Source organism: Copadichromis virginalis, linkage group LG11, assembly GCF_057382275.1.
Source record: "Copadichromis virginalis isolate Kocher_CV1m ecotype Utaka linkage group LG11, C_Virginalis_male_GT1.1, whole genome shotgun sequence".
Taxonomy (NCBI): Eukaryota; Metazoa; Chordata; class Actinopteri; order Cichliformes; family Cichlidae; genus Copadichromis; species Copadichromis virginalis.
Window position 1 is genome coordinate 23206225 of NC_140628.1, and position 23932 is coordinate 23230156.

Genomic DNA, 23932 nt, shown 5'->3' on the forward strand with positions numbered 1-23932 from the left:
ATCACCACATACAGGTCATTAATACAGCTAAACCGGAATTCATTTTTCTTTGCTGAGTTTGCTTTAAATGAACAGAGCTGATTAATATCCTTTGTTCTTATCAACTTATAATATTGGTATTAATATTTTAGTAAGGTACTACAACTTACCAAGAAGCTCTATCCATTCTCTTTGACGTCACTTCTCTCTCAAGCAGATAAATTGGTCTGTGCCCTGAAACTGAAAAGTCACTCGGCTCTGATCTGTCTCGCTGATTAACTGGATAATTATTTTTTCTGTGCATGTGTGTTTTAGGGGGATATTCGCATTCACATGATCTACAAATCTGCCGGTGAAGAGGCAATTAACGATCTCCTTGGTGGTAAGCTGATGGTTCATGTACTGACCAGGCTTCTGGTGTGCTTTAATTAATCTTACATACTGAATGTGTGTCCGTCTGTTTATAAGGCGCTCTACCAGAACCACCTTTTCCCAGCCCTCCATTTCCAGGGTCAAAAGTTGTGCACAGGAGGAAAAAGAGACAGGTATGAGTCTACTAAATGGTAAAGCGGTCTGCACTTATGCAGGGTCTTTTCACCTTAGAAGGGTGCTACAAAGTGCTTTAAAATCTGTCTCCCATCCACGCACACACACTTACACACTCACACACTAATGGTGGCAGCTTGACTGCCATTGAGAGCTGCTTGAAGTCAGTGTGCCCAAGGATATTTAGGCAGTATAGTAACCGGGGAAGGAAGCGCCGGCCCCGGACAGTCCTCTACCACCTGAACCACAGCTGCTCAGATGGCAGAGGAAAATGATCACCAATAGCAGCGGAGGCGTGCAGATGCTTATATTTTGTGCATGCCTGCATGAGTGTAAGACAGAGAGCTAATTATGCTACCAAGGCTGTTGTCTTGATTACACTGCTTTCCGTCAATATGTTTTATGTTAATTCATAAAGAGTGCGCTGTTTCCAAGCGTTCCTCCCACTCAACAGCTCTCCAGCCCGCTCTTCTCCTCTTCTCGTCTTCTTCGGTTTCATGAAATATTTATCTTATAAGTAGAGGCTGCTTCCCTCCTCGCCTTTTCTCAGACATAGTCAGGTGTCTGCAGCTGTCTGTCTCTCAGCCCTGAAAGCTGCGCTCATATTTACTTTGATTTGGGCTCACAGACAAACCTGGTTTGGCTTTTGCTAAGCTGATGCTCTTTGATTTGTCATTTATTTTTCTTTGAGCCTCGAGTTGACCTTTGTTTTTACTGTACTCTTTTGAAATTCTCTTTAATTTTTTTATTTAGAAAAAGATGGCGTCTGCCTCCCGTTAATATGATAAAACTGTCGTCTCTTTTCAGGCTCCACGTTTGTCACGAAGTGTAGAAGATGAGACCAAATACATCGAGCTGATGGTGATCAATGACCATTTAATGGTAAGCTTATTAGAGACTACAAAAAATAGACATGAATGTGACCTGAAGCCAGAAATCGTGTTATGCTGGCCCACTGACCACAAATCTCTCTAGATTGAAGTGATGCAGGTGTGAAGCGTCACTTTTTATCACGACTGTCTGACTGTCGCATCACAAACAGTCATAGTAGAAAGAGTGCACATCCCTTTTCAATTCTACGGACTTACTTAGAAGGTCATAATAAAACTCAGTTGGTGCTTATCAGGTTTAAAATTATTTAATTTCAACCTCAGGTGCACAGCAACACAAAATACTACACAGAGACTGTATTTATTTACTAAAAACAGTTTTGTTTGCAATATTGTTGCAGTTCATTGAAGTTTGCAGACGTCCCTTTATGCCTAACTCTCTTGAAGTCATATGACAGCATTTCATGGGTTTGGGGTTAAAGTCTAGGTTCACACTTGACTTTAGAGTATTTTGGTATAAAGAGGAGTCCATGGTCAACTCAATGACTGTAAGTTGCCAAGGCGCCGTTACTGCAAAACGCCCAAAATCATCACCCTTTCACCACCGTGTTTCACAGTTGGTATGAGGTGCTTTTTTGCTGATGCGCTGCTTGGTTTTCTCCAAATGTGGCGCCGTAATGACAGCCAGACATCTCCGCTTTGGTCTCGTCTCTCTAAAGGAGATTCAGCTTTTCAAACCTTAGCCGTGCTGCCATGTTGTTTTTAGAAAGGAGAGGCTTTCTCCTGGGAACCCTTCCAAACACACCAAGTTCAGTCATCTTTGACATTTAACATGCTAACTGAGGCTGTAGATTTAAATTTCTTCGAGCATTAGAAAATCTGCTCTTCTGGTTCAATTTGCTGCGTCGTCCACTCCTGGGAAGATTGTGGCATTGTTTTGACACACACCATGAATGCCTCAGACCAGCAAAGTGCCAAAACGTCTGCTTTTTATAGAGGTGCTCACACTTGGTGATGATCAATTATTAAATTCCATTTGAGTATCAGTACCTGGCTGCTACTTATCATCTTAATTCCTATGAAGGCAGAAAGGGTGTACTTAGTTTTTCACAGGACTGCGTATCCAAACAATTCTGTCAATATTAAGAGTCGTAATAATTCATTTTACATTTTATGCTTCAAAGATGTAAAATACAGCTAAGATGGAAAAGTTTGGACTCATATACACTTGTTCTTGTAAATTAATTTTGCAGAAAGATTCATGTGGTCATCCACATAGATAGATATTCACGTAAATCTTGGTGTTACCATTTCCAGTAAACAATAGTCAAACAGGGGGTTGCACGGTGGTCCTGTGGTTACCACTGTCACATCACAACAAGAAAGGCCATGGGTTTGAATCTGCTAGCGGGATAAAGATGTTCCGTGTGGCGTTTGCATGATGGCTCACCCACCCATATGACCCTGAATTGGACAAGAAGAAGATGGATTGATGAATACTGAAACAGGAAGAAATAGTTGAAGCATGTCAGGCTTTGGATTTAAGACATGTATGAAATTAGACTCATTCCATTGTTTGTTGTGTGGTTTCTTGGGTTTTGTTAAAAGAAAAACATCTTTTAAATAGCTCAGAGTCTACAGGAAGCTGGTTGGGCTGAGAGTCAAGGCTGTAAACAAAGTAAGAGCATGCACTTCAAACGCTGCCTTTACTGAGCATGAAAAAACATTCTGATCAACTAAGATCCACTGGAATGGAATTGACTTTGTTTTTATATCATAAAAGCAACATTAAGACTGAATCCAATGTGCAGACACAGGCTTCTTCCATGCATTAAAATGGCTTAAAGTAAATTTGTTCCAGATTATGAAACCCATTTATATTAATTTATCCTTCTTGTCTCTCTTTCTTTGTTTTTTTTTCTTTCTACAGTATAAGAAGCACCGGCTTTCCGTCGGGCATACGAACAACAACGCTAAGACAGTGGTCAATATCGCTGACATGGTAAGAACTGTATCGATCCGCTTCTTGGAAAGCTTGCCACAAGCACTCCCAGGTACTGGAGTCGAGCGCACGCTGCACTGATTTCTCATTTAACCAACCTCACTCTCCCCATTTAAAGCCTCTCCTGGCCCATAATATGCCGCGAGCAGCCATTAACCGCCCAGTTATGAGGTTTTCAGATGACTGGATGTCAAAAGCAGTGGTGGCATCCCGACAGCTCAGAGGCAGATTTTAAGTGTTTGATTATTTGTAGCCACGTCTGTGTGTTGTATTACTGAAATCTGAGCTGGGACAGGGTCACGTCTGTAAGCTGAGAGGCTGGTGAAGCTGGAGAAAGGTCATGCTTTTTGTTGTGCCCTTGAAGAAGATCATATGAAGCAGGCTTTATTTAGGAGGCACGCATTGATTTCTTTCATCTATGCTAAACACTATAGCATACACCTGGAAGAAATGTTGGAATAAGAGCTGGAAAAGAAATAACGCAACAATGGTCTGGAGCAGGTTTAGTGTCTGTGGGTATTGTTCCTTCTGCACTTTTGGCAGCAGTGAACTCTCCACACAGATGCACCAGCAGAGGCAGATAGTTTGAGTTTGTAGGGGCCACAATGGGATTAAATCATGCACACTGACCCCTCCATCCCTGCACTGACAAACCATTAGCATTTATTTTGAATGCAGACACTTTGCTCTCCTCCGGTGTTTGTCTGGCCCGAGGCACCTGCAGATTTGCGTCTTATGAAAGCAAACATTATTATTTACAGCAGAGTTTGCTCCCACTGTGTCCTTCAGACGGTTACCTTTGTTTACTGTCTGTCTGGTTTCTTATGATGTGCCGCAGCTGTCTGGTGGCAGGATCATACTGAGCATTTGATCACTGTCGTATTGAACAGCTGGAGATGCCGATGCTCATGACACATCAAACCGAATATTTTTGCCACTTTCTGTTACACAAGTATTTAAACCTTCTTGACATTTTTCCTGATATCAAGTTTGCTTTTTCCACAGATTTTCAGGGAACAACTTAATACCCGAATTGTGCTCGTTGCAATGGAAACCTGGTCAGCTGACAACAAATTTAACATTGACGATGACCCCATGGTGACCCTGAAGGAGTTCATGAAGTACAGGAAAGACTTCATCAAGGAGAAATGTGACTCTGTTCACCTCTTCTCGTGAGTATGCCAGTTAGGAAAATAAAATGTTTTTTTTCCCCTTATACACTCAGCATCTTTTGATAAAACACCCTTTTCTTTCATCAGAGGGTCTCGCTTTCATAGCAGCTGGGGTGGAGCTTCCTATATGGGCGGAGTTTGCTCTCTCACCAAAGGAGGGGGCGTCAATGAGGTGAGTGAAAATTAAATAATTTTAAAGTTAAATGATGCAGACAACGTGGAGTTCAATCACAGTGGTCAGTTTACATTGATCACCACCAACACCGACTGTTTTCTGTGATTAAATGAGGGATACAGTGCTGTGCAAAAGTCTTGAACCAACCCTCATTTCTATATTTTGCCATTTTTAACGTGGTCTTGAGCAATACTTCTTCAGGGTTTTCTTTGGACATTGGCTGCTTTTTCGCCCACTTTCAGACGAATACTTTTTTGTTTGTTTGCTTGTTTGTTGTTGAGTCCCTAAACACTGAGCTATGAATCATTCAAGCATTAATAACGGGATGAATCATAGTTGTGTCTACACATAACAAACAACTTAGCGAAGAACTAATTTTAAATGGTGTCTTTAGGCACATGGGTCCAACTAATGGAGTCACCTATCCAATTTTTAATTTTCAATCCAATATGTTCAGTAGGGGTCAGGCGAGAGGTACAACAGTGAGTGTCTACAGCCATCTATAAAACACGGTGGAGGCTCTGTCATGGTTTGGAGCTGTATTTTAGCCAGTGGTGTTGGAGATCTTGTAAAAATCAACGGAATTATGAGAAAAAGAAAAGTACCATTGGATTCATATAATTTCAATTTTCTTTCATTTAAATTAATTACTGTTTTTTCTGCTTTACAACAAGATTTCCTACAATAAATCAAAGATTCTTGGTCTTTTTTTCATTGATTCACTTCATTCTCTCTTCCTCTGCATTTTTTCTTCAGTATGGGAAAACTAATGAGATGGCCATTACCCTCGCACAGTCTCTTGGACAGAACATCGGCATCTTCTCGGACAAGAAGAGGATCCTTAACGGTAAACCGTTAAATCTTAATGATCCCTTCTGTCTTCTCTCACGCTCTTCATGAGATTTAACACTGATTATTATTTGTTATTTTTGTTTTTTGTTTTGTTTTTTGTTGAGGTTTCATCATCTCCATTCTCATATATCTTGTAAATGCACCCCAGAAAAGGAGAGGAGGAATGAATGGCTGCGCATGTGTTACAACCTAATAGAATAATTAACTATACTATCTATAATAATTAATATCTTTATTTTTTCTATTCTTACGTCACAGAACAATATTTTTTTGCTTGTTTGCTTTGTGTTTTTAAGTTTTCTTTTCTGGACTTTTCTATATATTTATGCATTTACACACATGCAAAGGCATCTAACTTTAACCGTCTCCTGCAATATGAGGTTAACTAGTAAAATATGTGTAAAAAACACATGTAAATACCCGCATTTTTTTGTCTTTTCATTTTCCTTCTCCAACATTATGTGCTTTTATGTTTTTCTTTTCCAAACCTCCCTAATTTTATTATTACTGTGTCCAGTATTTTACACATCTGTACACTACATATGAATTGCACTTGTTTTTGTAAATATTGTCAAATTTCCCCCCTAACAATAATAAAAACACGCATTCTTCTTAAAACTCAATTTTGATGATATCACAAATGTATTTTTCCAGGTGAATGCAAGTGTGATGATCGCTGGGCCGGCTGTATCATGGATGACATTGGGTAAGTTCCTTTTCAAAGTGCATTTCCTGATCTCATCTCACAGCTGAATTCTTGTCAACTCTCACAGATGCCGATGATTCAGTCTCATCAAAGCATTTTAACAAATTCTGACACAGCATGGAGTTGGATGCAATGTTACCCAGACTATAAGTTGCTTTCGTTCCCTTCCCTGTATGAATATTTACTTAAATATTGCTATAACTGCAGTTATCAATAAGTGTCATCCTGCCTTGTCAAAGCTATGTGTTAATACGTAAACACAAAGTTTACATGTGTGTCTCTTATGTATTTAAAACCAATTAAATCTCAAATATCAATCTATTTATCCATTTAAATTACATGTATGTCATTCACTGCTGTGTTCTTGTACCTTTATAATTCACCACTAGGGGACAGTCCAGGTTTAATTTCCAGTTGCTATCTTCTTGTTATATAACATTGAGCATTTCTCTGCATAAAGGCCTTCTGTAATGTCTTATTTGCTTAGATAAGAAAATAGATGATTAAAATATTTTTGTGGACTGCACAGGCCTGCTTGGCATCATGCCACTGTGAGTGTCTGTGTGTGATCTGTGTGTGTGTTGTCTGTCTGTGTGCGTGTACCTCTCTTCTTATATACTTCTTACAATTCCCCCCCCCCCCCCATCCCGAATGGGACAGCAGGTGAGCTGAAGCTTGTGAGCGTTGCTTGTGCTGGTTTTGAACCAAATGGCTGCGTCAGAGGGAGGTTGTCAGTCATCACAACCTTTCCCTTTGTCATCCAAGGGCACTACAGCCACTGTGGCCCCAGCTTCTCATTTTACCTAGATGATATGAACAAATACAGCTTGATGTCCTGTTTGTAATACACTGGCTGTATTTTTCATGATCACTTTGTAAAATATCACATACTTAGTGTGTATTTTTCAGTTTTTGGGCAATGTTACTGACTGAATAGCTGATAAATGTCATTGATTTGTTTTTCCCGATTGCCGAGAGGCTTCTTCTCCACCCTGCTGTTTAAAAATTAAAACTTCTCATTACTGATTTTTGTTCATCGTTATCCAGTTGATACAGTCTGCAATGTCATTCTCATCTTGGGTCAATATTTGTCTCATTCTCCTGTAACAACACAACAAGTACACTTCCCAAACACTGAGATCCTGCTCTATTGGCTTACCTTAATAAACCTCCTCTATTGTCACAAGGTCACATGACAGAGGACAGGTGACTTTGTGCTTATTTAAACCTGTCACCTGTGAACAGACCCAAGCAATTTCCCTAAAATCGAGTCAGTGGTGTTTCAGACGATTGTATTCAATGAGCGGCCTCTGAAGTTTATTTTTAATCCCTCAGCACCTGCATGTCTGATTTTCTTCACCTGACTACCTTTAACTAGTTTTTTCACAGGATGTAGCTCCTCTGTTTGCTTGTGTGTTGCGCGAGTGCGTGTCTGAGTGGATTTGTGTTAAAATACAGACGGGACACAAATTAAAGGAAAGAGAAAAACAAGATAAGTAATGAAAAGACTTCCTCGTTAGATGTTTTAATCAGCGCTGTCCAACACTCAAGTCTCTCACAGGTGTTTGCGAAGACAGCAAAATGATTCACATCATTTTCACACTCATTAAATCATTCAGTGATATTTGTACAGTTTTCATCCTGGAAGTGGCCTCTGCCTTTTTATAGGATCAGTCAGAGCAACTTCATGTAGGTTTGCAATATTTGACACATTTCTTTAAGGGGCCAAAGGCTCCCAAAGCTGTGCCAGCAAAGCTCAGGTTTTTCCTTTAATATGTCACCCATCTGTGGGTATGTGTGCTCCTATGCAGTGTATACAGTAGCTTTTCTTAAGATCTTAAATCCTAACTACACCTTGTATAAACTGAAGTTTCTTAAAAAAAAAACACATTTTCCATTAAGGTTAAGTTAGGATTTGGTAGCAGTTAAATTCTGTAGGTTTTTCTATTTTTATTTCCTTCCTTCTCCTGTGAGAATGGGTGTTGCCATCAGCAAACCGGGTCAAAATATGTATTTCAAAGGGAGCAACCTTAAAGCCTTTAATATTTTTTAATTTAATGAGGCCAGATAGCCTAAAATGCACAGTACCAAGAATAGACAGGCACGACAAAGACTCAAATCCCACTTCACAATTTTAATGCAGAGATTAAGAAATTGAGAAATGGCTAAGCTGCTGATGAGCGTCCTAATAACCACCAGGTGTTATAAGCTGACTGTAACGGAGCGAAGGAAGGAAGAAGGTTGCTAGCGAAATAGTTTGGTTTTTATAGTGGTCTTTTTATTTCTATTTTAAAAATATAATACATATTTTGATCATATTGTGTGCATGCTGTGAAATAAAGAGTGAATAATAGTGTTATTCCATGTGGTACCAACTGGGGAATCACACAAGCATGTTTCTTCTTTGCTTCACCTCATCTTGATGTTTAAAAGGGAATGAAAGCTACAAGATTTCAAGAACAAATCCCGTATAAGAGCCGGGACAGCAATAAACCTTATTAATTCCCAAAACTTGCAGAAATATTGTAGTGTACTTCATCCATTACCTCCTCTTTATATAACCATCGTCATCATTGGTGATGGCTTCATTTAGTCAAATTACACATGAAACATCAGCCAAAGCCTCTCCCACCCTCGACTCTCTCATTATTGCATTGTCTGGTTTGGCAGGCCTGATGAGCCACTCTAACCTTTTCCTGCAGAATAATCAGGATTAAGACTAACAGTGCAGAAGAACATAATAATATTTAAGTGCTGCTCACTGTTGGGATAATGCCATTAAAAGCATCAGCCTGGCCAGGCATTTTCAAGCTCCGCTGAGATCGGACACTGAAGTCCGGATGGATGTGCCATCCAGCTGGACTTTAGCCTTTAATTATAAATGAATTGAAGCAATCACAGTGAGAATTAAAGAGCTGATGACACTCTCAGCAGAGCTTGATTTCTATTCTGAGCAACTCATTAAAAAAATTAGTCAGATATTCTTTTTGTTCTTTTGGGGCTTCAGTGTCAAATGATAATGCAATGCCGGCTTAAAAATGACTCATCGATAATATTAGGCTTGTTTTCCAGGACAACGTAAAAACGGCACATCTTAGAATCCATTTACAGCCCGCTCATATCTCCGTACGATGTTCACAGAGTCAGTTGTGCTAAATGTCTGTCTCCATGTTATTATAAGGATCTCCTCTGAACTGTGAGTATAGTGAACCTGCCGTAAAACCTCTAATATTTAAAGTGTGTTTTATGTTTGGTAAAAAAGAAGCAATTTTAAGTATATTAATAAAAAAACAGTTCACACTAGTAACTGTAAAATTGTGTAAAACTAAATTGTAATTAAGTAAATGCACGATACAAAGACTGAACGGGTTAAGGTGCTTAAAACTGTGTTTTTTCAGTCTTTTGTTCTTTGGTGTTGGCAGGGAGGAAACCCTCTCACGCACACAGTAAAATCTGCACACGTGGTTTATTTTGTGTCCGCGTTAACAGCCCGATGCGTTCTTGTTGTTTTGAACAGTTTTTACCTGCCCAAGAAATTCTCTGACTGCAATGTGGAGGAGTACTATAACTTCTTGAACAGCGGTGGAGGAGCCTGTCTGTTCAACAAACCTCTGAAGGTACATCATACTTTCAACCAAATGCTACATACGTATATAATCTATATTTACTGGAAAGTTCATTAGGTATGCCTTGCTAGTATCAGGGTGGACCCTCCTTTGCCTTCAGATCTGCTTCTTCGTGACATCCTGGAAACATTCCTCAGAGATTTTGCTCCATTCAAATGATAGCATAACTCAGATGCTGCAGATTTAATCAGCTGCACATCCATGATGTGAATCGCCCGTTCCATTACATTCAGCTCTGTGATATGGTGTGTTTTCCTGCTGAATGAAGTAATCAGAGATGCTCTTTTGCATACCTTGGTTGTAACAAGTAGTTATTTGAGTTACTGTTCCCTTCCTGTCAGCTGGAAGCAGTCTGATCATTGACCTCTGACATCAAACAAGGAATTTTTGTCCTGCTGTTCACTGGAGATTTTGTCTTTTTTTGACCATTGTCTGTAAACCCCAGAGATGGTTGTGCAGGAAAATGCCAGTAGATTGGGAGCTGTTAAAGCTCCATGCCACGTTTAAAGTTGCTGGAATCGCCTTTATTCTAATGCTCGGGTTAAATTTCAGCAGGTCTTCCAGACCATGTCTACATGCCTAAATGTAGTGAGCTTCAGCCATGTGATTGGCTGATTAGATATTTGTATCAACAAGCAGGTGAACAGCTATACCCAATGAAGTGGCTGGTGAGTGTATATATTAATTTAGCTCTTTATTCACTCAGCTGTTAGACCCTCCAGAATGCGGCAATGGCTTTGTGGAGCCAGGAGAGGAGTGTGACTGCGGAAACCCAGCGGTGAGTTAAACATCCGCGGATGAATGAAAAATACACAGATATATATACTGAAGGCTTAACCTTTATGATCATCCAAGGTCAAAGAGATGAGTTACAGCAAAATAAACAATCAAAGAAAAAGGGTTAACATCTGAAGCAGTGAAGTAAAGTCATTGGAGAAATTAAGGCAAAGAATAAACTGTGTTGAGAAAAGTTTTTCTTCCTTTCAGGAATGTGCAAAAGAAGGAGAGAACTGCTGCAAGAACTGCACCCTGACTCAGGGCTCTGTTTGTAGCAATGGACTCTGCTGCAATAACTGCCAGGTACTAAACCGGACAGTAGCAGGTTTTAAGTGGTTTTTATCTAAATATACTGATCTTTATAAACAGATATGGAGCTGCAGAGTATGGTGGATTTTTGGTTTAGTCACATTCAAGCAGGGTTTGGTTGCATGCAGACAAACAGTCCATGTGGAGAGCAGAAGCTGAAATACTATTAGCTACGATCTGATGGGGATTTAGTTTTAAATCAGCTTTTCAAAAATGTATCTGTGTAAAATCTAACAATGACTGACAAAACAGGAAGTGTTGAACTAGATATCCTTTTTCCTACATTGGAAGCACTGAAAAAATAGCCGTGGTCTCCGGGGATTATGCCACTTTCAGGCACTCCTCCGCTACTGAAACTGAAACGGAAACTATTTAGGACCATTAAATCCTACAAGAAAAGATATGGACATAGTTAACATTGATGGGGTGTGTTTTAGCTGTGAATGGGCAGACTTGTCACACACTTTACTTTATGATGGCAAAAAACGTTTGACTTTTTGTTTTTTTCTGCCGGACGTGGAATGAAACACAAAACCTTTTCCGATTTAATTTGTCTTGTGTGCTGATACAGATGGAGTTCAGGGGAATTGTGTGCAGAGATGCGGTGAATGACTGTGACATCCCAGAAATCTGCTTGGGCAATTCCAGCCAGGTGAGCACGGATTTTTCCTCCTAAACATCTGCTCATACTTAGATTTGCATCACTGTATTTTTGAGGCTTTCTCTATTTTTTGCAGTGTCCACCAAATGTGCACAAGATGGATGGTTACACATGTGAAAAAGACCAAGTAAGATCTTGATGAGTTTTATGTGATCTTGCATTAAAATGTTTAAAAACCTCTCAGCTGATTGGCATGCACTTTGTTAAGAATCACCTTGTTTGCCTGTAGGGTCGCTGCTTCAGTGGAAGGTGCAAAACCAAAGACAGACAGTGCAAGTTCATTTGGGGAGAAAGTAGGTGTTTTCTCTCATGTGCATTCCAACGCAAGGAGATCTAGAGGAGCTGCACAGAAAACACCCTCGTATTATTCTCCTTAAAATTGCTTGTGTTTCCCTCAGAGGCAACAGCAGCTGACAAGTTCTGCTACGAGAAGCTTAACATTGAAGGGACAGAAAAAGGCAACTGTGGAAAAGACAAGGACACGTGGATCCAGTGTAACAAGCAGTAAGCCAGTCGTCTGTGCCTCCTGTGGAGCTCTGGGTTACTTTCCTCTCCTGCTGATATGTGTTTGCACCTTTTGTGTTCAGGGATGTTCACTGTGGCTATCTGCTGTGCTCCAACATCTCTCCTGCTCCACGACTGGGAGAGCTGCAGGGAGGGCTGACTTCATTCTCTGTAGCCCAACACAGTGCCTCTTTGGACTGCAGGTAGCCAAAGGAACAAAAAAGAAAACACCTAAAACAGTCTATAATGATCATTTGTGATCTGTGTTTAGTCTATGGAATACTATTGTTTGTGCAACACTGAAGGAGGAATGCTCTTAAAAAAATCTCCTCGCTTGTTGCTCTCTCAGTTGTTTACAAAGCACATAACTCTAGCATCAAGTAAATCCTTCATTGATTGTTAGAGACCCACTGAGCCAGGAAAACTACATTCTTCTAAACATCACAGATGAACTAAGAAACAGCAGCCTGCACATCACGCCACGTTTACTGCAAGCCAACATAGCCTTTCAAGTCACTCAGTCTTGTTTGCTCTTCAGTGGTGCTCACGTGGTGATCGACGGAGATATAGACCTGGGATACGTCGAGGACGGGACGGCCTGCGGCACAGACAGCATCTGCTTCAACCACAAATGTCTCCCCATCCAGCAGTTCAACTTCAGCACCTGCCCAGGGACGACTGACAAGGCCATTTGCTCTGGAAATGGGGTACACGCCAACAGCGAACTCATACACCAACGCCTAGAATTGATCCAATCATATAATATAATATAATATAATATAATATAATATAATATAATATAATATAATATAAGTGTTTCCCACTTATAGTATTTGGGAAGTATCTATTTAGCTGCTGTCGGGGTTTTCTTTTTATTTTAATGTTTTGATGCCTGATTGTGGACTTGAAATAACTTGAAAACATAAAGAATTGAGTCACCATATTTTGTGGTTGCAATCAGACCAACTTGAATTTTGACCCATAAAGTGCCCATAACAGACTTCGACAAATATCTAATTATGTTACATTTTCATCCTGCAGGTGTGCAGCAATGAGCTGAAGTGTGTGTGTAACCAGGGCTGGACAGGAGAGGATTGTAGCTTCATGTTTCCTGTGGCCAAAACCACAGCCTCAGTTTCAGGTAGACATTTTATCTGCCCTCTGCACCTGTTCCACTTGTTCCTGCCTCTGTCTCTACATCACATTTTCCCTCCAGTCATATTTCAGGGCTGCTCTGCACACTTGTCCCTCTGTAAAAACCCCACCCCTCTTCCCAACCTGCTACACCCGTTTCATTTCTTTCTTCATTGTCCTTCCACTTCACCACAGATATGTCATCCTTTTTGTTGCTTTTCAATTGTCTTTTAATTTTTGTTATTTTTGGGGGCTCACGTCTGCTCATTAAACCTGCTGCATTTGTATTCACTGAACCTTGCATGTCATTCTTTTTGTTTGTCATTATTTTCACACTCATTCTTTGTCGACAGGCCGATGTCTTTGACGGAGTGATTTGAGGTCAGATTTAGGTTCCTTTTTCATTGTGTTTGTCTTGTCTTTGATGTCATTTCCCGCTCCTCCTCGTCTTGTCTCACTCCAACTTCAGTCCCATCACAGTTAGATAATTACAGCCCTCATTCAATTGAGAAGCAAGCAGTTTTTATTGTTACCCTGAATGGGAAGCGCTTGTAGGTTCCCCCTCAGAGTAGTGTTGGAGGGTGACTGAGGTTTTGGTGTTTTTTTTCTCCCGTGTCTTCCTGATGAACTTTTCTTGCTAAATGTTCTGTGTTTTTGTGCTCTGCTGCACTGTTTTGTGGTTTGTGTATCCCCATGTGTCTGCATTGTTCCAGATACAAGAGACACACACATCTCAGTTAATACACATTTGGCTTCCCACTCTACTCTCTTCCTCTGTCTCAGGTATCAACAGCACTAACATCATCATCGGGGCTATTGCGGGCTCTATCCTCTTCCTCGCCCTAATACTGGCTGTAACAGCCTGGTGCTACAAGTGAGTCTACACATAGTTTGTGCATGTCTGATGATGAGTGATGAGTGGAAATAATAATAAATAAAAGTATGAACTTTCTGGATTGTTATAAGATTGCTGTTTTCTTTACAGGAGCTACAAGCAGAAATGCTACATCGAGTCTGAGGTTCACCGGAGATTCTGCCGGTTTGCACACTTTAACATCTTTTTCTTACTCTGTTATTTAAAGCGTGACTCTAAAGTGCATGACAGAGCTGCAGCTTGTTTGAGTGTGTTATTGTTCTCTCAGTAACTTTTTCTTTCCTTGTTTTGTTTTGTTTTTTTGCAAAGACCACAAAACCTGTAGTTAATACTCAGTCGTTTCTTTGTGCTCAAATGATCCAAAACCCGGAGCAAGATCTTAAATACAAATCTGCAGCGAGACCCTGAGGAAATCTGAAATATCCCCGCCCTGCATAATAACAAAAATGACCAAAAATGTTTTCTAATCTGCTACAAGTAATCGTCTTGCATTTAAATGTCATCTACATGAAGTTATATAATCAAAAGGAAAACTAAATATCAAATGTAAAAATATGCATTATGAGGGCCATGAGTCTGTGGTGGGCCCCGATCGTACTGCATGTGGCTCCAGCAGGTGATTTACAATAACAAAGTTTTAAATCAACAGACTTGTAATTCACTTTTTTAGCATAATTTGTAACATTTATAAATGGATACATTTTACTCTTAAGAGCTTGGAAAAGAAGGCAGATTGACTTCTTCAGCTTTGTAAAGATGGGTTGGTGAAGTTGTTTCATTGATTTTTACAATTCTAAAACAACTGGCAAGAAATAAACCCCGCTGGGGTCTGTCTCCTCGATAGAAGAAACCAAACGGCCACTCCACAAACGTCCTTCTTCCTTTTATATACATTTTATGGACATCCTTTATTTATTTGTATGACCTATTTTCATCGTTGGCAAGAAAAGGTTGTAAGAAAGTGACGAATATCAGGTCACGAAAAGTTGTTTTGAAAATTACCTTCAACAAGCCAATTATTAATGAGGTCAGAAATCTTTTACATTTGGGTTTTTTGTACCACTTCTTAAAGTAAAAAGCAAGAAGTAGCCAAAACACTCTTTGCATATTTATATTGCCAGTAAAAGTCTTTGAAATGCTTATGAGTGTTTTTATTATAGAAAATAGAGAAAACATACAGTGGGGCAAAAAAGTATTTAGTCAGCCACCATATATATATATATATACATATATACATATATATACATATATATATGTATATATATATATATATATATATGTATATATATATATATATATATATATATATATATATATATATATATATGTATATATATATATATATATATGTATGTATGTATATACGTGTGTGTATGTATATATATATGTGTATATGTATGTATATATGTGTGTGTATGTATATATATATATATGTGTATGTATATATATGTATTAAAAAAACATTTTTCCCTTTTTTTAGACATGAGAGTATAATGATGTTAGCCAACTGGACTGAGCTAGAACAAAAATAGGGAGAAATGTAAATGGGGGCTCTTAGTGCAAGCTTAGTGCAATAACTGAACAACTAATTACATAATGAAAAATTCAAAGCAGTCACCAGAGTAGAAGAAAACAAAATGTGGCACAGATCATAAATGGACTATAAAAAGCTTTTAATTAAAATATATGCAGGTGGCTGTTTCCTGTCATGGTGTTCATCTCTGCAGCATCTAAATGAATTCTTCTGTACTTCCAGGCAAATGCCTCCAGGTGACTATGTCACAAAACCTGGGGATGCAGATTCATTTTACAGCGACATGCCTCCGGGTGTAAGCACAAACTCGGGCTGCAGCTCCAAGAAGAGGTCAGCCTGCCTGTCGCACCTGCAGATTTGCACCCCGTCCTTCACTCCCTCCATCCCATCCATTTCTCAGAACCGCTCACTGTTTGCCTTCAGGTGTGCTATCTCACCATCACTCAGTCATTTGCTGGCAAGTGTGTGCGTGTGCATCACCGGTGTAGATGAGCTCAACATGTTTTCGTGCTTTCATTAGGTGTCTTACCTTTTTCTGGAAATGACCAAAATGCAGAAACCTGTGAGCATTTTGGCAGTTTTGCATCAAGTGCTTTCATCTCATGTCATATTCATCTGTCATGAAATGTTTTCATGGCTCATAATGATGACATGGCATCTTCATCTTCTGATTCATTTACCTCAGCCTCATTTTAGCCTCATTTGCAGCAGACTTGCAGCATCTTAGGAAGATGTTACTGAACTTTTTTTTTTTTCCCTTCTCTCATGTGACCTAGATCTAATGGCCTGTCCCACTCGTGGAGTGAGAGAATTCCAGATGCCAAACACATCACTGACATCTGTGAAAATGGGCGACCAAGAAGCAACTCGTGGCAAGGTAAGCGGTGCTTTTTTTTGTTTCTCAGGATGAAAGAAAATGAATGTGTTTGTTCAGGACAGGAAACAGTGAAAGAATCTAACTCACGTTCTGATCTTTAGGCTAAATTCAAACCACAACTAACAAACCAATTGTAGCCCTTCTCATACAGGCCTGCTTTTTCATTATCATCCCATTAAATACTTAGCATGTGAATCTAAATGTGCACTTCTGTTTTGTTTGTCTTCAGGAAACCTGAGCGGTAATCGTAAGAAACTGAAAGGAAAGAAGTTCCGTGCTCGCTCGAACTCCACAGAGTAAGTAATATTTGGGAAACTGATTAAGTTGTGATGTCAGTGAACGCTCTACTTGCAGATAGAGAGACACTGTAGTAAAAAACACTAATGTATCAGGATCTATTAAAGAATCAAGCTGACATTATCTTTATAATTTTCATTCTTTATTTTAGTAAATCTCACAAAAAGACCAAAACCAACAGTTTTTAGGGAAAAGGAGCAAATTTAGATCAGTATTTTCACCTGTGGATTACTGAATAGTTATATTTACAACACTGGCAGTCACATTGGGAACCCTTTAGTCTTGGCCAGACAGCCAGACTCTGAGGATGACAGTTTAGGCCAGCAGGTGTCTGTGCCAAGACCGTGCACCGGTCACTGTTTATGAATGCAGATACGATTTTATAAAGGTAATGAAATCCAAAGCAATATCAGAAGGTAGTTGATAGTTTCAAGATTACATTTCTGTGCTGCATTCCCTCCTTTGCTCTCCAAGTCAACTGTTTACTGCCATGTGATGTGACTACCAATGACCCACAGAGTCTGCATGTTCATATGCACATATACAGTCATATGAAAAAAAAGTTTTTGCAGGACTCTATGCACATCTGTCTGTCTCTCTCACAGCTTTGCCACTGCACATGCTGCAGGCTTGGGATCATTGTCCTGTTGCATGACCCAGGCCAAGCTTTAGCTGTTGGACAGATGACTCAAGAAAGCTTTGGTACAGAAGAGGTCAACCATGCACTCTTCTGTACCAAAGCTTTCTCGAGTCATCTATCTAACAGCTAAAGCTTGGCCTGGATCAAGCTCTGCTTGGCCCAAATCATAACCCCTCCACCACCATGCTTGCCAGTTGGTATGAGGTGTTTGTGCTGATATGCGGTGTTTGGTTTTCTCCAAATAAGGTGCTGTGCATTATGGCCAAACATCTCCACTTTGGTCTTATCTGTCCAAAGGACACAATTGAAGGAATGTTGTTGTTGATAAGATGCAACTCTGCAAACCTAAGCCATGTTGCCAACTTGTTTTTCTTCAAAAACAAGGCTTTGTACTGGTAACTCTTCCAAACTAGCCAAACAAGTTCAGTCTTTTTTCATTTGTGCTGTCATGAACTTTAACAAATAACAAGCTAACTGATGCCTGTTGAGTCTGAGATGTAGCTCTTGAGTTTTAAGCAGTTTCTTTGAGAATTACACTGTCTGAGCTCGGGGAGAACTTACTGAGACGTCCGGTCTTGGGAAGATTGTATTATTTGTGTATTAAAACACACCTGAATGCTTCAGACCATTACTCTGTGTTTGTAGAAATCATAACATTAGCAGGAAGAGACTTGACTGCAGTGCTTGTGTTTATTGTAACAGCAGTGTGCAGTTTCAGTATTGTGTGGGCAACAATTAATTATTATGACTTTTTTTTATTTGTGGCTTTTCATCTTTGGCCACAGTTAAATGGAGACAGAGAGGATAGAACACGTATGCTCAATCAGTTTATTGTTGGTTTTGGTCTTTTTATTAGATTTGTTGACAGTCAACAAATAAATGATAAAGTTTGATATTCTTGTCATTAAATAATTTCTGTAAAGAAAATGAAACGATGCTTCTGTTTGTATCAGACAGAAAAATGTAATTGTATCTCGTTTTGCATTGTTCACATTGACCTGCTCTATCAACGTGAACTCTAAGCTTCTGTTTGGCTTTTGAGGCCGAAGCTTTAAATCTTTTAGACTTTACCTACAGCCTGTGAACAAATAAGATATGTGCATACCTGCCTGTTCCCAGCCTCGTATGTCGGTCGGTTTGTGCGTCTGAAGGTCTTGGCATAAGGAGTAGTGTGTAGTGCACATGTTCTCGATATAAGCATGAGACTGCCGGAGTGGCAAAGAAGCTATAGCTGCTTGGAATGATGAGACCAACATGCAACCGAGCCTGTAATACGCGACACAGGTGTTTGTGATTTTCATAGTGCCGTTTTCATCTGAAACCACACACAGGTCTGTCTGCCATCTTCTCACCATTTTTTCCTCAATTGCATCTTGTTCAGAATATCTTTGCTCTGCTCTGCTTTCCTAAAATATTTCCTCTTCCTCTCTCCCTTCCCCTTACCTCACTCCCTCACACTCGCTTATTTCTGGAGAAATTTCTGTCCGTTTCTTTTTTCTTCCTTTCTTTTCTCTCTTCTCCCCCTCACCTTGTGTTGTGTCCCTTTAACTTCCCTCCCCCTCAACCCTCCCACAGGTATTTAACCCCTCGCCTCAAAACAGAGTTTTATGATGTAACTAAATGGGTAGAAGATGTGAATAGAAACACTCAAGGACCTTACCTTAGGTATTACCTCGGACCACGTCCTGTATACCCCACACGCTTGTCTAAAAACTCCCTCACTTTTTGGTTTGATTTGTGGTTTGGAAAGGAAGGCTTAGTGCCAATCTGGTCTTTTTTTCCTTTCTGGAGACAATTCAAAGCTATATCTCAGAGAATGGCATGTTGCAACTGAGAAAAGGTTGCCACTTGTGCATAAATAAGGATGATAAAGAGACATTTTTAAACTTTACTTTTTTTCTTACAACTCAAGTGCTGAATTTTTAAGTTGCAGACTTTTATTTTCCTGCTTTATTGTATTGATGCAAAAACAAAGATGGCTATTACTGTCTGTGCTAGTGTAAAACTATAATCCAGTCATTTTTATTCCTAATTTCTCCTTATTCCCTTCTTTGCTCTCCTCCCTCCCTCTCAGTCTCTTGTTACCTCTGCATGTTCAATGTTGTTCCGTCAGTAAGTGTTTTGTGTTGTTCGGCCCTCCGCCTCGCTCACAGTGACCTCACGAGCCGTCGCGTCAGTGTGATGTCACCGCAGAGCCAGATATTTCGGGTGCCGCTCTGACATCATCATTGCGCTGTTGTGGCAAAATCTCTGATCGTGCCCAAGGTCTATAGATGGTTAGAAACACAAGCTGAAGCTCGCTAAAAAACCCCAAACATCAGTAAACAGCAAACCAACACTGGAATCTATAGACCTTCACTGTCCAGGCGCACATTTCTAACCCTCTCCCTCTTCTTACCTAGAGTAGAAACAGCCCAAAAAATGAAGAGACATGGAGCAGCAGGTTGCAGAACTTTTAACTGCAAACTGAATATTGAATCCTCTGTAAAAAGACTTAGAAAAGGAAATAGACCAACAGTAAGCTACAGAATGAATATGAAGCTGATCAGATGCCACTGTTTTACAGAAGAGACACGTTAAAGGTTTAAACACTTCAAAGTTCCTTCATGCGAGGAGAAAAAAATAACTTCTGCAACCTGCCGTCAAATTGCTCTGGTCTTTCCATCATTTTGGCCAACCCAGGACCATTCAGTCACCACGGTGCAGTGATGTATAGAAGACGCTGCACACGCTGCAGGCTTTCTGCTGCTGTTTCACTGGACTGGACCTCTTCCTCTGACTCTTGGTCTTTTGGTTTTTTTTTACCCAGCTCCGGTCTGGCCCGCTGTCCCAGTCGCCTTTTCATGCTCCCGCAGATTGAGCTATCCCATCAAGACAACACACCAGCTAAGCTTAGAGCAGAAGTTACCTTTAGCAGCATGCTTTGTCCACAGTGGCTAAAGTTATTGTTCTGCAGCTTCTAGCTAAGAGTGTGTTGGCGCTTGCCGAAAATGCTGTGAGACGGTGAAGCATGAAGGGAACTATGACTGTGCCCACACTGCAGCCGGGAACTGTTTACTGCTGTGTAAATAAATACATATCATGCACAGGGTTTGCTCTTAAAAGCTAAACATTTTTTGCAGTGATTATTTTATAATTTTGTCTCTTTGCTTTCTGGTGAGCAGCTTCTAGGAGCAAACTCGCTATTTAGGAAGGTGAAAACTGAATAGGTGGAGCAGCTGAAGGAGGATGTTGCCCAAAGTCACAGATCTAACCTGATTTATGTATCTGTGTCTTTGGACATCTTAGTCCTACCCTAACTAAAAAAAAAAGGGGGCAATAGCTTTATGATCACGTCACATCACGATCACTTTATTTCTTTTCTCAGGACGCTATCGCCTGCCAAGTCTCCCACCTCCTCCACAGGATCTATTGCATCCAGCAGGAGGTACCCATACCCTATGCCTCCTCTCCCCGATGACCAGAGGAAAGCCAACAGGCAGAGTGCCAGGGTAAGTATCAATCAGAAACACAATACAGGGATTTCTGCATTTAATGATGGTTGTGTGTGCAAATGAAACTACTGAAGCACGTTATAATGACATAAGGTTTAAGGAAAACAGCAGAACTGTAAGTCCAGCCTGAACTCTGTGGAAAAAGGAAGTGATGTGACCGACCAGCAGTAAACTTTGGGAGATGCTAAAAGGCTTCTCTTTCTTCTCTTCTATTTCCAGTTGTGGGAGACCTCAATATAACAGCTGTCTTGCCCTCTCTACACAAGACTATAAAGAACTACACATCTCTCCTTTTCTATGAATGAACAAACACAAAAATGATACAAAATTGACTCTAAGCGACTAAAGAGGAAAAAGAGAGAGCCCCACCCACCCACTGGACAGGAAACAGGCAGAGTTTGAGTTTGAGTTAATGTGACCAAGCATCTGCGAGGCCGTATTGCCAAACAGCCTCATTCAGTGGATCTCTACGTGACGATGTGGAGTCCCGGCAGAGACACCAGCTCCACATCCTCTCCAGACCAGCTGGAGCTCAGACTGAGCTGTTCCTGCTGTCTGCTTAAAGCTTCACCAACGCGACACAACCCCACCCAAAACCCCCACACCACCCTTACCCCTCTTTAGCTTGTCTCATGTCGTATTCACTTCAGCATCATCCCATCTGAATTGTACAGGCTCCTCTCTGAAAGGAGCTGTGGGAGCCAGGCCATCGCCGGATCTGCGTCGGATCATTTTGACGTGAATTACTGTAGAAACGCCAACACTGTATGCATGAGACGACCGTGTTTATCGGCAACTCCCTCCTACCGAAAAGACGAGACGGACAGCGGTCTGACCCGAAAGGAAAGCATGCAAATGGGCTGTGATTTTATAACGTCTGTAGGCTTAATGCTTTCTCTCCACTAAAGGTAACTCATATTGTATCACCGCAACATGGACCCCACTCTGCTGTTCCTCCCTTTGGTTTGTGTGTAAATATGTACAGTAAAATACACACAAGAGTATGGGTTTTCTTTTGTTTTGAAAGACAAAAAGACAGAGAGAGAGGCATTTCTTTGTTTCCTGTTGATTTGTAGATAAGTTCAGAGACCCTGCAGTCTGGGTTTCTCCCGCTCTGTGACTGTGACCTCTATAGCCTTCTCCATCCACAGCAGAATGTGTGTTTATTTTTTACCTTAGCCACTATTTTCATGCATCTCTGTGAGACACACACACAGACATCCAGCGATGTTGACTGTGGCACATTAATAAGAGCGTCGCTAAGACCGTTCTCGATCGATATTAATTTAGCTACATTTTTATTAGTTTTACGTCCCGTTCCCGAGTGAAACGAACGGACGAGATGTGTTTGGCGTAGTTATAGATGTGCCGCTTGTCACTCACGGAATTTCCTGAAAATTTCCCAATGATGGTGACAAGGTGTTTGTGTGTTTGAGACGGCTGCACTCCCATTTTTCCAGTGGCAGCCACTTGAATGTGAGTAATTGAACATCTGGCTGGTGACCCGCCTCAGCCAGCATCTGGAAATTGACTGAAATGCGCATTTTGAATTTAGCTGTGACGACTGAGATATTTAGCCTTGTAAATGATTAACTATGCTGTACAGTGCTTGCTGTTCGAGCTTACGAAGACCCAACAGCATGACAGATCTATATCAGATTATTTCGCCGGTAGGCTCTTTATGAGGTCATAACAGGAAATGAGCATGTCACCGGATGAGTCTTTCCCCCCTATTGCCTTTTCCTGTTGTTTTTAATGGGTCTGTGTACCACAGTTGCTTGTAAAGCTCATGGCAGGTGGTTCGAAGCTAACTGTCGTGCCAGTGTAATTATTTAAGGTGGTTTCTTTTTTTTTCTGGATGCAAATCCCGCTCACCAACAAGTTCTTTGTACAGTCAGTGCTCTACACTGTGGAGAAACTGTTGTGTCAAGGCCTCATGTTTGTCATTTTACTGTTGTTAGCTTTTGTTCCAGTGTGGGCACTTTTACATTTGTAATTCATGTATGCATTAGGACTGTATAGGTAATATGAGCTTCACAATATTGGATTAATATTGCTACTAGTATCTTTTTTTTATTAAGTACCTTTGTAATGTTCACCTTTTCCCCCTCAGCATTATGTACAGCAGCTATTTAAACATTAATTAAGTGCATTATTGTAATTACGTGGGTTGATGAGTTTGATGGAGAGCATTTCGTTTCATCACCTTTGTCCTTTGGGGCCAATAGAAGCTGTTGTTCCTTACGCATGTGCTGATACGATGCTACGTGCTGATGTAAGGTTTGGACACATGTTGCTGTCTGGGCTCATGATTTGCCTTCTACCAGAACTTTCTTTATTTTTGTTCCTCTGGTCTTACTATCGGTGTCCAGCGGCCCAGTGATCTTTCTGGGCTTCCCCAGGCTGGGGAGAGCATCATTTCTGAGCTCCTTACAAATGTTTCTAACATCATAATACTGTGCAGCAGCGAGACATTTGTCCTGGTGCCTTGGGCAAAACTCTACAGGATTCTCCATCGAGGACGGCAGTAGTGATTTGGCAGGCAGTAGTGATTTGTGTGATTGTACAGGTGTTACTCCAAACATATCTGCCTCCGCACACAGCTGGACTGACCGATCCCTGCAGAGCAGCTGTCTGGCCAGAGACTTGAATGTATTTGTGTACCACCCAGTCTCAGCCATGCGTTCCCATCACACCAGAATCATCAGCACTCTGCTCCAGGAACCCTAAAGAGCCCCATATGTACTAATTCAGACACTGCAGTTGTCTTTTTTTATTTTTTAATTTGCCTGTATGCTGTACAGACTGATGATGCAAAAATCCCCATATTTTTTCCTCTTTATCATTCAGTATTGTAATATATTTAATATAAAATAAAACTTTCATCAACACCTCTGTCTGTGCAGACATTTGTATTATCTTCTGATTTCCCAGGATGGTTTG

The 23932-nt window shown here is 40.5% G+C and overlaps 1 protein-coding gene across 3 annotated transcripts in view; it reads left to right on the plus strand.

The window, feature by feature from the left end:
* The window catches only part of adam22 (ADAM metallopeptidase domain 22), a 73034-nt gene extending 49154 nt beyond the window's left edge, over positions 1-23880 (plus strand). The window contains exons 7-32 of one of the 3 annotated variants that reach the window (XM_085473830.1): positions 295-361; positions 448-524; positions 1333-1407; positions 3286-3357; positions 4363-4529; positions 4617-4701; positions 5461-5551; positions 6211-6262; positions 9780-9879; positions 10595-10666; positions 10876-10968; positions 11546-11626; positions 11712-11762; positions 11865-11928; positions 12034-12139; positions 12223-12342; positions 12678-12846; positions 13181-13280; positions 14057-14147; positions 14259-14312; positions 15904-16104; positions 16458-16558; positions 16788-16854; positions 19071-19160; positions 20863-20986; positions 21209-23880. In XM_085473830.1, coding sequence (XP_085329956.1) covers positions 295-361; positions 448-524; positions 1333-1407; positions 3286-3357; positions 4363-4529; positions 4617-4701; positions 5461-5551; positions 6211-6262; positions 9780-9879; positions 10595-10666; positions 10876-10968; positions 11546-11626; positions 11712-11762; positions 11865-11928; positions 12034-12139; positions 12223-12342; positions 12678-12846; positions 13181-13280; positions 14057-14147; positions 14259-14312; positions 15904-16104; positions 16458-16558; positions 16788-16854; positions 19071-19160; positions 20863-20986; positions 21209-21229 — 2391 coding nt within the window. In that variant the 3' untranslated portion in view covers positions 21230-23880. The remainder of the gene's footprint in view (positions 1-294; positions 362-447; positions 525-1332; positions 1408-3285; positions 3358-4362; positions 4530-4616; positions 4702-5460; positions 5552-6210; positions 6263-9779; positions 9880-10594; positions 10667-10875; positions 10969-11545; positions 11627-11711; positions 11763-11864; positions 11929-12033; positions 12140-12222; positions 12343-12677; positions 12847-13180; positions 13281-14056; positions 14148-14258; positions 14313-15903; positions 16105-16457; positions 16559-16787; positions 16855-19070; positions 19161-20862; positions 20987-21208) is intronic. The other 2 variants (XM_085473828.1, XM_085473829.1) reach the window with 2 other exon arrangements.
* The last annotated feature ends 52 nt before the right edge of the window (positions 23881-23932 follow it).